The sequence below is a fragment of the Phocoena sinus genome, chromosome 20 (assembly GCF_008692025.1).
Source record: "Phocoena sinus isolate mPhoSin1 chromosome 20, mPhoSin1.pri, whole genome shotgun sequence".
Taxonomy (NCBI): domain Eukaryota; kingdom Metazoa; phylum Chordata; class Mammalia; order Artiodactyla; family Phocoenidae; genus Phocoena; species Phocoena sinus.
This window is the reverse complement of record NC_045782.1, coordinates 27079637-27095237: the sequence shown is the minus strand read 5'-3', so window position 1 is coordinate 27095237 and position 15601 is coordinate 27079637. Positions and strand designations below refer to the sequence as shown.

The 15601-nt window shown below is 36.7% G+C and overlaps 1 protein-coding gene across 10 annotated transcripts in view; it reads right to left on the bottom strand.

The window, feature by feature from the left end:
- The window catches only part of DGKE (diacylglycerol kinase epsilon), a 49850-nt gene that overhangs the window by 30340 nt on the left and 3909 nt on the right, over window positions 1–15601 (bottom strand). For 8 of the 10 annotated variants that reach the window (XM_032616749.1, XM_032616746.1, XM_032616751.1 and 5 more), the window contains 9 exons: window positions 10764–10923; window positions 8864–8983; window positions 6645–6788; window positions 6243–6400; window positions 5814–5865; window positions 4609–4722; window positions 3492–3563; window positions 698–825; window positions 371–482 (listed from right to left, as the gene is read on the bottom strand). In XM_032616749.1, coding sequence (XP_032472640.1) covers window positions 371–482; window positions 698–825; window positions 3492–3563; window positions 4609–4722; window positions 5814–5865; window positions 6243–6400; window positions 6645–6788; window positions 8864–8983; window positions 10764–10923 — 1060 coding nt within the window. Of the gene's footprint in view, window positions 1–370; window positions 483–536; window positions 826–3491; window positions 3564–4608; window positions 4723–5813; window positions 5866–6242; window positions 6401–6644; window positions 6789–8863; window positions 8984–10763; window positions 10924–15601 lie in introns of all 10 variants that reach the window. The other 2 variants (XR_004347542.1, XR_004347541.1) reach the window with 1 other exon arrangement.

Genomic DNA, 15601 nt, shown 5'->3' with positions numbered 1-15601 from the left:
CAAATAACGAGAAAACAGTCAGCCCCCAAAAAGCTCAGAAAAATCTTCCTTAATAACATCCCAAGTCCCTTAACCCTCTTTCTCAGGGACACTTATTAGCATTTCATTCTTAGAAAATTAACCTGAATATATCTTTATTCCTCAATTGTTTAAGGGATTCTTTTTCACTGAACACTTCATTTCTTCCGCTGGATTGAGGGTCATATTTCCTGTCTCTCCCCATTCTACTCACCCCTGGTGGAGGGTGACCAACAGCATGGGCTGTAAACTGCATACTGGTTTAAGGCAAGGTATAGCATGTATATTTACTTCTACACATCAATGGCTTAGAAATGGACAAATTAGTCCATTGTAGCAATATTTCACCTACCCGCACTGTATGTGCTTGTCCTATTCGAAAAGGATTTGCCAGTTTCACTTGAATCTGAGCACAGTGGAAAGACCCATACACTCCAACAACTTCCAGTAAACCATCATCATGCCTAAAATTGGACAAAGGAAATATGGATTATGTGATGCAATAAAATAAAATCAACCCCAATAGGACAATTACTTTTTAACATAGGTGGACCAACAACTTATTAAGTATTGATATTAACAAGGTATACAATAAAGAAAATCTGTGGGAAATATGTTAAAAGTCTACAAAGAACAACAGAAACCAGTGACATAAAAAACCACTTGCAAATGTACATACCTGGCTAGAGGGTAAGTCTCATCTCCCATCCCTTCCCACAGTCTGCAGCCACCGCCCCAGTAGCCAATGTTCAGAACGATAATACCTTCCAAATTCGGCAGTTCTACTCGCTCACCATCCAGCTCTAGCTTTAAAGAAATACAAGGAGTAAGTTACTTCAGGGTATGCTACTGCCAGACATAGTCACTTAGAATTCCCATCCATTTTCATACACATAAGATGTGACAGCTGGTAGGAAGACTGCTTCGTACTCCTCACTCCAGGTAACCTGGCCTTTCTCACCTGTTCAATGTTTACTGTAATAAATGAATTATAACAAATGAAATCTTCTAAAACCAAGGTCATCAAAGAAATCCTTTTTTGTTGAATCCCCTTATATTTTCAGGTTGTATCTAACTTGCTGTTTTAATAGCACCTCACACTGTTGACCCCTTCCTCTTTTCCTGAATTATTCTCCTCCTTTGCTTTCTGGGAACCTGACTACTTCTCTGGATGTTCCTCCTCAGTCACTACTCCCAACCTCACGTTGAAGGCATTCCACATAGCTATGTACTGGGCTCCTTTCTCTTCTCTACATACTCTGGATTGAAATCTGAGCCACTTCCATCTTGCTAATTGCCATCTCTGTGCTGATGGCTCTATTTTGCTTGTCCAGGAAAGTGAACTGGGCTAGATCTATAAATCTAACTGCCCACAAAACACTGCCAACTGACTGTGGCACCTCATCTACTTTCCCAAGAAAGAGTAGCACTCCCCCGCCCCCAACGCCGCAGCCTAACCAGAAACCTGGGAATTAGCTTTGACTTCTGTGCCTTTACCCTCCATACCAATTAATCACTAAAAACAACTGATGCTGCTTCTTCTAAGTATCCATCCTTCTCCATCATTCTTGACAGTACCCTAGTCCAGCAGCCCATCGTTTCTCTAGCTTTACTGTCCTCTTATTCATCTCTCAAAGATTGGTTATATTGACACTTATCCCCTTATTACATCCCTTCAATGGCTTGACTCAGTGCTCATGATGAAATCCAAGTTCCTTAACAAGTCACAAGTTCCTCTGTGATCTTGGCCTCTGTCCATCTCTCCAGCCTCAGCTCTTATCCCTTTCTCTTCCGCAAGCTATGGTCCAGCTTGAACACACTCAAATATGTCACGTTCTCTCTTGTCTCTGGGCCTCCACACGTGCTGTTCTAAGCCTAGAATAATTTTCACCTCTCTTCATTTAGCTAAGTTTTATTTAATTTGCAGACAGCAGCTTGTCACTTCTTCCAGAAAGACTTCCTTGTCAGTCACTTTCCCTAGACAGTTTCCAGTCCCTGGGTTATGTACTGCTCTTATCTGTTCCTCTAAGACCGCATATTTTCCTTATCAGATCACTTCTCATGCCATTGCAATATGATTTAAATGTCTTTCTTCTCTCCAGACTGTAAACTTAGTGAGACCGAGGGATTTATCACTGTACAGCTAGTACCTAGAACAGTGCCTGGCATTTTGTAGGTGGTTTCACAAATAATTTTTGTATAAATAAACTATTAGACCAAAAAAAAAAAAAAAGTGCTACCTTGTATGCTTCACTCTACCCCTGCTATCAAAGCCCAGGAAAAAGGAAATATGACAAAGCAGAAGGCAACATTGTTTACGGCAACCCTCGCCATCCCTCCTGTGCCGTGAGCTCAGCGTCTACCCCACCGCAGCAGCTTCCTTGGTGAGTATACAGTCAGGCTCCTCCCTCTTGGCTCTTTTTTCACTCTTTCCCTAAGTTGTTTATTGTTTAGCTCTTCCCTTCTTACTTTTTTTTTTTTGGCTGAGCTATGGTATGTGAGATCTTGGTTCCCCAACCAGGGATCAAACCCATGCCCACTGCAGTGGAAGAGTGGAGTCTTAACCACTGGACTGTGGAGGAAGTCCCCCTTTTTGCTTATTTTAGTAGTTCTAGGTTTCTCTGTATTAATGTCTTTGCCATTGCTATTAACCATTACAGATTCTTTTCTGAAGCAAGCGAGGAATACATATAAAACTTTGCCATATCGTGATGTCAGGGGTGCTGTAGCAATAAGCAATCATGAATATCCTATCTTTATTGCTCATACGTTTCTATTTTGCTTTAGTATGTAAGAGAGACACATCACAACCATAATAGGAGTTAAATTTTGGGCTTAAACTTCCTCTGAGTACATGATGAGTTAGGCACTGTGTCAGAGAACTCACATGGACGCTGTTCAGAGTCTGTCTACGTAACAGACTGGAGTTACATAATCCCGGGTTCAAAACCTGGTTACCTATATCCTTGGGCACTTTGTGAATGTGGGCAAGTTATTTAATTTCCAATAGTTTTCTGCGAGATGGGAATATAATAGTACCTGCCTTACAGGTTGTAGTGAGAATTCAGTGGGAAAATGTGTATAAAGCACTTAGTAAAGTGCCTGGTACACAATAAATACTCCCTATGTGTGAGCAAAATATGTTAATAGAAAGTTCAGCATTTTCGTTAAAAAAAAGTTCATAATCCAGAAACCACCTAAAAGTTTAAAAGCTTACGTATATACACTACCAAACGTAAGGTAGATAGCTAGTGGGAAGCAGCCGCATAGCACAGGGAGATCAGCTCGGTGCTTTGTGACCACCTGGATGGGTGGGATAGGGAGGGTGGGAGGGAGGGAGACGCAAGAGGGAAGAGATATGGGAACATATGTATATATATACGTGATTTTACTTTGTTATAAAGCTGAAACTAACACACCATTGTAAAGCGCTTATACTCCAATAAAGATGTAAAAAAAAAAAAAAGGCTTACCTCAACTTTTTTATTCAAATCTTTACATTCTTGCACTAAACAATCTTTGGTTCCATAAAATAAGTAAACAGCCTATGAGAAATGGACAGAAAATATGATATTAAAGCAATCTAACAAGCCCTGTAAGCAAGAAAGAGACACTGAACCGAAGCTCCCTGATGTGATGGTTGAGTCATGTATCCAGAGAATGGACTAGATACAGATGGAAGAAGGGGCACCATTACTTCTGAGTTTAATTAGCCCATTTTTTCAGGGGAATGTAGGATGGGGTGGTTTGTGCTTAAATGCTGTTTTCTCCCAGTTTATCCAAAAAGGTACACCTTATAAAGAAATACTGTGTTAAAATTAGAAAATTCCACCTTTTCCTAGTACTTCAGATTACTTAATGAAAGTAACACAGGTAAGTCTAGCAAACATTTTATAATCACTTTTGAATACAGAAAGGTTGATGGAAGCACTGAGATGTTAAATAGCAACTGTATAAACAGCAATTCTTATTGCCTTAGTAACTATATTAATAAAAGAGAGCTATTTGTAAATTTGAAATATTTGTAAAACAGAACCAGGAACAAAACTGTTTTGTATCTATTTTTTGCATCCTATTGCTCAATCACCAAAAGTCATTAAAAAGATTCCAAGACAAAACTTCCACCAAAGGAATCAATTGTACTAGAAACCAGAGATGATCTCAGTTAGAAGTGCGGTAAACAAACTGCTCCTTTTCTTACCTCATCTGCCTTTTAGAGTCTTTTCAGGCCAATGGAATCTAGTTTTCCATGAATGACTTCACCAAAAATTTATCCTGCCTAAATTTATTTCCAATTCTACTTGCCATTTAAGTAAGATAAGCTCTCATATATTCCATTTAGTTGCCATCTAAGCGAAATATGCTGTAAAACATCCCAACTCTTGAGTTAAAAAAATTTTGTCATGGTTATGAAATACTTTAATACATTTAAGGATCTAATTTGACAGTCTCACATAAAACAGAACAGGTAAATGTTTCCGTAAGTTAGTTCTATCTCAATCTAGTTGAAAGAGTGCTAGATATAATTGAACTATTGATTTTTACTGTACCTTAGGTGATAAGCAGGAAAGGTTATTTTATCCAACACACCTTATTAAGAATTCTGCTAGAAAACAGAGATGGTGCCTTCTCACGATGAGCGTGAAAATTGAGGGCCATAAGAGCATCAGGTCCAACAGAAAAATAGTTGTTCATTGTGAATTCCTGTGGAAAAGGGTAAAAATAAGCAACAGATTATGCTTCCATCCAAGCCTGTGTTATATAATAAATATGTAAATCTTAGTCTTTGTGTTCTTTATGAAAATTAAGTACTTTCTGCATTCACTTTTTGCGTAGAGTTATTTTATGCTATCCAGTGAAGTTTCCAGAGATAAAGCTTCAGTTCAAAGGCTGATCCTATAAGATATAAACTTCACTTTCCATTTCTGGTTAATATGCTACATCTAAATGGCTCTACTTTGCACCCAGGCTTTCCACTCCTGTGTTCCCATTACATTTGCTTTTTATTTCCATTGCAACTCTCAGGCTCTCAGCTTTTTCAGTCTCAATCAGGCTACTGGTCCCCGCTTAACTTATCTTACTTCCCAATCCAGCCTGGATCCCCTCAACCTAGCTGCACTTAATCTTCTTCCTGAGCAATAAGCTTGCATTTCTGACTTCTTGTTCAGTGGGCCACAGACTCAAGGGTGACATGCCCAAAATCTTAACGCATTTTCTTCCTATTCAAACCTGAAACTCTATTTTTCTTATCTTGGTTAATGTCACTTCTATGCATCCCGTCATAAAAACTAGAAATCTGGCAGTAATGTTTTTTCTCGCTTCCCCTAATACCAATCAGCTGCCAAGCCTTGATCAATTCCACCTCTAAAACGTCTCTGAATTGTCCTCATCCTAAGATTCCCTTTTTTTGGGTCATAGTGCAGGTTTCTAAGCTATTTTCACACTATCTCCAGAGTATCTTTTTAAAAATACAGATCTGCTATCTCTCTATTATTTGCTATTTACTAACCATGATGTGCACCCTCTCGTCTCTATTTCCTCTACCTGGGAAGCCTTTTGTTCCTTTCTCTGTTGATCTAAATTGTATTTAAATTTTAAGGACCAACTCCCAGGTCACTTCCCCTGAAATATTTCCAGCCTGATCTACCAGGGCGGAACCAGGCACACCCCCAGCCTATTTCATAACCAGCTCCCTAGAGATAAGGAACTGTCGCTGTGTCCCACCACAGCACCACAATGGAAGCACTCCATCATGCTTGTTGAGACCACTCGAAACTGCAGCCCTAAAAACGTACCTTGAGTTTTCTTAAGTTGTAGTATCCTTTATTTGTTACTTGAACTTTCCATCTAAAACAGAAGTTAAAAAAAGAATCAGTAATTATTACCAAATTAACTGCCAATTAACTATAATTATTACCAATCAACTCTGGACACCTGGTAGACGAGGTTGTTCTATTAAAATAGCATTTGGAGAAATAAGCACATTTAAGTGAGTATGTAAGTTTTGAAATGAGTACTCAGCCTAATGCATGACTTCAGTCCTTACATAACAACAAAATATACAGCAACAAAATAAAACACCAGTAGCCATGTATAAGTACAACTAACATAGTTTTTTACATTTAAATTACATTTAACTTTATAACTATACAAGGTTTCATTTATAATCCAAACAATATTCCCAAAGCTCAAGAAATCTACTTTTGGGGGGAAGTATAACTTACCTATCTAGTTTAACTCCATCTGCTTCCATCACGTTTCTTAAGACTTGTGCAACTGGGATTTCTCCCGCATAGCCTGTACCCCAACCCAAGGTATTAGATAGATCGTTGCCTGTTCCCAGAGGCAAGACTGCAACTTGTGGAATGTATTTCTCTTGTCCCTACAATATAGAAGATATATTTTTGATTTTTCTCTTCAGACTATTTGTAGGGTAATAGTATTTGGTAAAATTTAAAGCCAAAGCAATAAAGATACAAATATAATAATAACTGCTCAATCACAATATTTAAAATTGGCAATGTCTTCTAATATTCATCTGCATAATAAAAAATATATGCACAAATACTGTATAGTTATCTTAGAAGTGCTTCTGTGAAAGGCAAGTAGGTCTTAAAGATGGATACCTTAATCTTCATTTCATCAACTGCATCCAGGACCCAGCCCACAGTCCCATCCCCTCCACAAACAAGGACTCGAGCTGAGTAATAGGGAAGAAGAGTACAAAGTTGCAGTGCTTTGACAGGGGGAGTTTTAGTAACATCAAAAACCTAGACGTGAAAGAAAAGGAAAAAATTATTTTATCCAACACTGTCATCCATCTGCGAGGATAATTTCCTTCTAGATGAGTACATAGATATGCATGAATAACAATACTGGCTACGATGCGTTTATCGTTAACAATATGCCAGGCACTATGCCAGACTATATTCACTGTGGATCATCCCAATGCTGACCCTACAAAGCACGAGCAAACCTCATTCTACTGTCCAGGAAATGGAGGCACAGGAAGGTTAAATAACTTACCTACGCTTCCTCTGATAATTAGGTGCTGACATACAAATTCAATCCTGTAGTTTATCCACTATACAATATTGCCTCTTTGCTGTTCACATAAAACCAGGCTGTGCTAAGTTCACCTTTAACTAGTGCTTCATATTTTATACTGGATTCAAAAACTCCACTACTAGTGCAAGTTAGTACCAATTTCTGGAAAACAATTCTGAAATATGCATAAAATGACATAAAGATGAAAGGATCCTTGATACCTATAATTCTGTAAATGATCCAGGAAAATATTTCAAAAGATGAAAATGCCCTGTGTGTAAAGATATTTAGTGTGGCATTATTTATAATGGCACAACCTTAGAGAGAAACTTGACCTCCAACAGCAGGAGACTGGATATAGATATATCCATTTGATTATTCCTTAGTCATTTCATACATAATTATGAGGACTATGTTGCAACACGGAAAAATATACTTTTAGGTAAAGAAAACAGAATGTAAACTTCTACCTAGATTATTGTTACAAAATGCTAATATGTAAATGCACAGACAATTCATGGAAAGAACGTGGACAACTGAAAACAACTGATGTGTTTGTGTGGAGATAATGCAGGTGATTTTCTTTCCTTTTAAAATTTTATTCATTTATTTAATTTGGCTGCGCCACGTGACTTGCAGGGTCTTAGTTCCCTGAACAGGGATTGAACCCCAGGCCACGGCAGTGAAAGTGCCAAGTCCTAACCAATGGACAGCCAGGGAACTCCCCTTTCTCTTTCCTTTTAAAATTATTTTTATATTTCCTTAAGTTGTGTAATGTTGAAAGGGAAAATTACAAATTAGAAAGAAGTTACTGCATTTATGATGGTTGCACAATGAGTTGTTTAGTTTTTCAAAATAGAAGCCGCTAGCATGTCAGCTCAATCTTAATGGTCTGAGTCTTTTATTCTTACATTTAAAAACGTTGGTGTGCAATTACTCCCAATTTCCAGCAATCACTGTTTTACTCTCTGTTTCTATAGATTTACCCTTTCTGAACATGTCATATAAATGGAATCATACAATATGGGTCCCCTGCATTGGGCTTCTTTCACTCAGCATGTTTTTGAGGTTCATTTATTGTAGTATGTATGTATCAGTAGTTCCTTTTTATCACTGAATATTCCATTCATATGGGTATATCACACTTTGTTTTATCCAGCCACCGACTGATGGACAGTGGGGTATTTTCACATTTTGGCTATTATGAATTATGGTGCTATGAACATTTGCATAAAAGTGTTTGTGGGATATATGTTTTTGTTTCCCTTGGGTAGATTCCTAGAAGTTCTAGGGGGTACGGTAAATTTATGTTTGACTTTCTTGTTTTAAAAAAATATCTATTTATTTATTTGGCTGCGCTGGGTCTTAGCTGTGGCACGTGGGATCTTCGTTGCCACATGCAGGATCTTCATTGCGGCGTTGTTGGATCTTTAGTTGCGGTGTGTGGGATCTTTCAGCTGTGGCATGTGGGATCTAGTTCCCTGACCAGGGATCGAACCTGGGCCCCCTACACTGGGAGCACAGAGCCTTAGCCACTGGACCACCAGGGAAGTCCCTGTTTGACTTTTTAAGAAATTGTCCAAGTGTTTTCTAAAGTTGCTGCAGCATTTTACATCCCCACCATGAGAACCCCTCTTTCTCCACATATGTGAATGGCTCAGTACTTTCATAATTATTCTTCTTCCCTACAATCAGATGATTACTGGTTTCAAGCATTAACAACCATTACAATTTAGGGAAAATGTAAAACTAAAAATGAAAAGATTAATACAGAAAGGAAGGTTTTCTCTTTGGTTACCTGTACGGGATTTAGGAGGATCCTGAATTCTCCCAGCAGTCCTTCTCCCATATTAGTTCCACTACGAGAGTTGGCCAGGATTATTAATGGAGTCCACTGCTTTCCAAGCTTAGATGCTAGCTAAAAAAAGTAATGTGAGTGAAAAGACCTTAATATCTCAAAGATGGTGAGCAATAAGTTTTTTCATTTCTTAATAACAACAGTGCTGTAAATTTGCTGAGAGAAAAACAACTATCCCAATCGATACAATATAAAAATCAAAGAATTCTAAGAATGGAAAAGTTCCTTAGAAATGAACTAATTTCTGCTTAATATATAATTCTCTTCTACATTATTTTAGATAAGTCATCCAGTATATACTTGGATACTCATTTAAGAAGGAATTCACTAACAAGGCGGCCCATTCCACTACTAAATCAAATTATTAGAAAGTTCTGACTTAAATTGAGTTAAAAATCTGTCTTTCAATAACTTTAACTGTTCTACTTTTTTTTTGCGGTACGTGAGCCTCTCACTGTTGTGGCCTCTCCCGTTGCGGAGCACAGGCTCCGGACGCGCAGGCTCAGCGGCCATGGCTCACGGGCCCAGCTGCTCCGCGGCATGTGGGATCCTCCTGGACCGGGGCACGAACCTGTGTCCCCCGCATCAGCAGGGGGACTCTCAACCACTACGCCACCAGGGAAGCCCCATTGTTCTACTTTTGATTCCTGAGGCAAGGAATAATTTCATTTGTTCTTCCATATAACTGTTGTGTTCAAACACCTGAAGCATTATATTGTTTATCAGTCTTGTCTCCCAGGCAACACGCTTCAACCCTTCTTAGAATGGACATTGATCTTCTCTGCTCTCTTAACCCTGACTGTCCTCTTCTGGATGAATTCTAATTTTCAAGCTTTTTTTTTTTTTTAATGGGATATTCAGAAATAGAGTCAAGAATCCAGAACTGTACAAAGCCCAAAGTCAAATGAAATTAATGTTTCTCTAATCTAACCACTTCTTTCCTCTCCCCTTCTCCTTGTGGATATAACATTAATGAAGATGTTCCACGGTTTTACTTAGTGATTCTCATCCCCTATGATCTCAGATTGAATTCAGATACATAAGCGTTGTCCATTTAAAAAAAAGTATCACAGCAACATTAAACATGTTTTAAATTTTAACATCCCTCTTTCTTTTGCAGGAATATTGACAAAGATGACATTTAAGATATAAAATCCGAACTTGGAAAAAACACTATTTAGTTTTAGAATAAAATCGTTTAACTACTTTGGGACATTCAAGCAGGAAATAAATGCAGATTTTACAGTTTTTGCTTCAGAACTACATGAAGACTGAAAGATGTCTGTACCAATTTTCATACACATACATACTGCCAAGTATTGTCAACAGCTTTAATGCTCACCATTATCTGTGGGAGCATCTAACGTGCGACATAAACTTATCTCCAGGCCCCTACGTGAGGTTCCAAACGAAAAAATTCTTTTAGAACAACGTGTGAGGAAAATCTGTTTTCTTTTCACTGACAATAATCATGAATCCCAAATCCGACTGTTCATCAGAATCATCTGAGGACTTAAACAAAATACAGATTCCTGGGACTTACCCTAGATCTACTAAATCAAACATGGTGATGGAGGTGGGCTCAGAAGTCTGTATTTTTAAAAAGCTCCTCAAGTGATGTGGACTCAGTGATTTAGGATCCACTAATATAACATATTCCAATTTCCCTTTAGACCTGAAAGAACTCAAGCGCCAAAATTTGTGGCACATCTTTAGCAAGTGGGTAGGGTATTATGGCTTACCATAATGATTCTTTTCACACACACAGTTGTGTTTCATATATTGACTTAAATTAACTTTTTGGAAATCAGTTACATAAGGAACAGTAAACTCTGATTACCATTGCATAATCTGTTTTTTTGTCTTTACGCATCTGATTAATGGCGGTTAAATAACTTGGTGGAATGATGAGGTTTTTGAATTCTCCAAAATCACACTGTTCATTCTTTAAGCTATTTTTCATACACTCATCATGTACTGTTTTCTGACACCAAATGCACCTGAGGGAAGGAAAAAACAAAGACAATAATTAACTTTAAACCACAATCTTACTCATCAGCAAACCAATCATTTTTGTCAAAAAAAAAAAAAAACTGAAATAGTAATTTCATCACCAATTAAAAAGTCTGGCAAGTAAAAAATTTATAATTGTACCTGCACAGTGAAAATAGAGCAATAAACTTTTTTTTTAATGCCCTTTTTTTTGGCGGGGGGGCCATGCGGCATGTGGGATCTTAGTTCCCTGACCAGGGATCAAAACCGTGCCCCCTGCAGTAGAAGTGCAGAGTCATAACCACTGGACTACCAGGGAAGTCCCTAGAACAATAAACTTTGAGCATACTTGACAGTTTAATCTAACAGTGGTTCTTAAAGTGCAGTCTGGGGAAGATCCTTTCAGGGTGTCTCTGAGGTTAAAATCATTTTAATAATAATATGTTATTTCACCTTCATTCTATCCAAAGTATACGGTGGAGTTTTCTGGAAGCTATATGATATGTACTAAATCAACAGACTGAATGCAGAAGTAGATAGGAGGCGCTAGCTGACTTCCACACCAAAGAAATGTACCAAAAAAGTAAAACGATGCCAATCTTCTCACTAAATTTTCACAAAAATATTGTTACCATTATTGTTATTTTTAAAATGAATATTTAAACAATTTCTCAGTTTTAATTTACAACGTGGTAAATATTAGTAGATATAATCCACATAAACAAAGCTGGTCTAGAACAATGGTTTTGTGTACTATCGATTTGTGCTTTGTCTGGAATAGGTTCATGAGGCCTAAAGGCCTTCAGCTTAAATGCCCCATGGGCCTGGGTCCTTAAAAGAGTTCCTCAGGGTCCAGTGTGAAAACCTCCTGATTTATAACCATCTGTAAACACTTTAGCAAACATAGTAAAACAGTCAGCTTCTTATTGGCAGTTAATATGAAACTAATCTATATGTTTGCATCTGAAGTACAGACAGATATTTATGTTCAAATTTGCCTCTACATTTGAATGCATGCATGAAACAAGCAGAGAATAGTGCTGGCAAAGGTCCTGGGTTTCTATTATTAATCTACTAAGTATTTAATCCACTCACAGATAAGGCAAATCTGACTGTACAGACAAAAACAGGTCAACAGAAAACAATGGTTATAAGTAAATAAATTAATTAAAAATAAAAAGAGGATAAAAACTCTTTCACCCCAAGGTCAACTCTCTTGGACTTCTATTTTAAAGTTTTTTTGCAGCTGGATGTTCAGTTTTATCAAGTAATTACTGCTATTAACTCAAGAATCCTATTTACTGCCCAAATTACAATTATCTGCAAGGATAACCTTGTTAACACTTGCTTTCAACCTAAGCTTGAGAAACGACGACAGACTGCTAATGCAGCCAAAGTATACCACCTCTACCTACTGCTCTACTGTTAACTTTAAACTAGTATATTATTACTGAAAATAACCTGTAAGGAAACCCACTGAATTATTTCACAATGGTTTCCTCTGGGAAGAAAAATGGGACCGAGGGACGAGAAGAACATTCTCTTTTTACTCTATGTTCTTTGGTATTGCTTGAGTTTCTAAACACCAGTATGTATTCATGAACTACTTGTATACATTTTAAAAACTGTATTTTAGATGATATTGGCTTATGCTTTAGAATTTAGAAAATATAGAAAGACATAAAAGTCATCCAGAGATAGTTACTCTTAACTTTTTGATGTATTTATTCTCAGTTTTACAGTCCCTATATATTTATTTTTCAGGTTAGGGATATGATGTATTTTTATATATATATCTGGACAGTACTTTTCTTTGGAAATTGTATCATGAATTCTGTCCTATGCCATTAAGTATTTTTTAAAAAACATGGTTTGTTAAGAATATTAATATCATATCACATGGATATATCATAATTTTTTGTGAATTGATTCATGGTCTATATTCATCTTTTACTAGGTTTTAATAACTGCATGTACTTTTAATTTATATAGGATATCAACTTCTTTTCTGTCATAGTTATTGCAATCATTTCAGTTTTCTCTTAAATTTACCTTTTAATGTACTTTAGTTTATTTTTTGCTAGACAGATCTGTATTTCCCTTTATGGTTTATTTAAATGCTTTCATGCTCTGAAGTCCTTTACCTTTCCAAATTAGATATTTGCCTATAGCTATTCCCCCCACACACTTGTTTTCATATTTATGCCTTTAATTCAGTGCTTCTTAACCTTCTGGGGCTACAGATTCCACTGAGAATCTCATGAAAGTGTCAGGCTTCCTGGAACCTTATCTGTCTATGAACTAAGAACTCCTGCTTCAATCCATCTGGAGTTTATTTTGGTATAGAGTGTGATATGAAGAGTCAACTTTTATTTCCTCAAAGAGCACATGTCCTAGCATGATTTATAAAGTAATCTTTTCTATCCCACTGATTTGTGACACCTTTGTCATTTAATAAGTTCTCATAAATTTCAGAAAAGACTCTTGACCAAGGTGATGGCTATTATCAGCCTTTGCTCTGTAAAGGTAAAGCCAAAATACTTACTCCTTATTCAGCTTTATATTTTTCCTGAGAAATACCACAATCAAAATTGAGACCTGTTCTTGATATATATTTTGTAATTGCTATTTTATTTGACCTAGATTTCAAACCTGATGGGAAAATAAGACATTACTAATAATGTCTTGATACTTTAGTTTTAGCAGTCATGTCTTTGAGTGATTGCTTATGATCTTTATTCTTTCCCCAACTTTTTATTTTGAAAAATTTTAAACCCACACGGAAGTCAAAAGAATAGCAAAATGAATACCCTTAAACCAACCCTTAACTCTGATTCTTAAGTAACAATTTCTCCCACATTTTCTTTCTCTCTTTCAAAATAAACTCATATTTTGCTGAATCATTTGAAAGTAAATTATGGACATTATGAGATTTCACCTTTCAATACTTCAGCAAGTGTTTCCAAAACACAATGATAGTCTCCTTGCTTTTATACACACACACACACACACACATTTAATTTTTATTGGAGTATAGTGGATTTACAATGTTGTGTTAGTTTCAGGTGTACAGCAAAGTGAATCAGTTATACATATATCCACTCTTTTTTAGATTCTTTTCCCATATAGGCCATTACAGAGTAGTACTGAGTGGAGTTCCCTGTGCTATACAGTAGGTTCTTATTAGTTCCTTGCTTTTAAAAGTGTTTTTGCATTAAAAAAATTTTTTTTACAGGAACACAGGTAAGCCCACCACCTATATTCCAACATTAATATATTAACTGTAATTGCTTTGTTTCATTTCTAGCTATCCATTAATCTATCTTATTTTTGGTGCATTAAAAATAAATCGCAGACATTAGAATATCTCTTAAACACCTCGGCAAGCAGGCATATCATTACCTTGAGGTCAGTATTTGTTTATAGGTTTTTTTCTTTCAATGTAAAATTTATATACGATGAAATGTACAAATATGTACATATGCTGAGTTTTGACAAGTAAACATAATTATGTAACTTATCCTTATGAAGACACAGAACACTACCCTATGTGCCATTCTTGTGCAGGAGTATGACTGTTTTATTAAAAAAAAAAAAGTCTTCTCTAAAGTTACCTGTTCACAATAGCTCTCTTCTTTAGTATGCTGGAAGAGGCAACAGAACTATATGTGAAGCTGAGATGGTCATCTATGAAATTCACACTAGAATGGGGTTGGCAAACTACAAATACATCTGCCTCCTAATTTTGTGAATAAGTTTTATTGGAATATAGCTACGCCATTCATTTATGTACTGTCTGTTGCTAGTTTTGTACTATGATGGACGGTAGAGTGAAGTAATTATAACAGACCATATGGTCTGCAAAGCCTGAAATACTCAGTTTGGCTCTTTATAGAAAAAGTATGCTCACCTCTGCTCCAGAAGATAATCTGGTATCCTTTCTTTGTTTCATATAATTAATGAAATGAATAAACATTAGAATCCAGAATCATAAAGTTTAAGTTCAAAGCCTAGAGTAAAGCTGCCAATGTAATTACCTTCCAAGAGTCAGAAGCCTGTTTTATTAATCACTGTGTGTGTGTGTGTGTGTGTGTGGGGAGGGGGGTGTAATGAAGAAAAGGCCTTATAAATAAAAGGTTTTTTAATAAATAAAAAAGTGTTTTATAAAGGTTTTTATAAATAAAAATACAATATAAACCAAAAAGTTTTCTTAATGAGAGACAGAACACTATAAGGAACAAAGGTTTACTCAATAAACATAATGAATACTTAAAAATAGAACCTGATTTCCTGTTTTAGTCAGAATAGAGGTTAGAAGAAACAAAAGAAGTGTGGGGAGCAGTGATAAGATGATACTAGGTGCAGACATACCCTGCCGTGGTTGGGGCAGAGGCAGGAAAACACAGAAAAGAAGCCTACAGGGAAAATAGGATCCAGCACAGTGCCTGGCACCAAATATATGCTTAATATGTGAAAACTAAATAATGACAGTGAGTATAAATTAAAAGTCCTTTGTCACTTATTCTGTAGCCTTTAAAATCAGTTACCACCTGTCATATGGCCCTTCAAAATGCTACCTTGTTGAACAGTCTTCACAGTTCACTTGAAATCTTAGACTTCCCAAGAATGTGACGCAGACACAGAAGGAGCCCTCCCCAGGGCTGGATAAAATCCAGAGAGGGACAG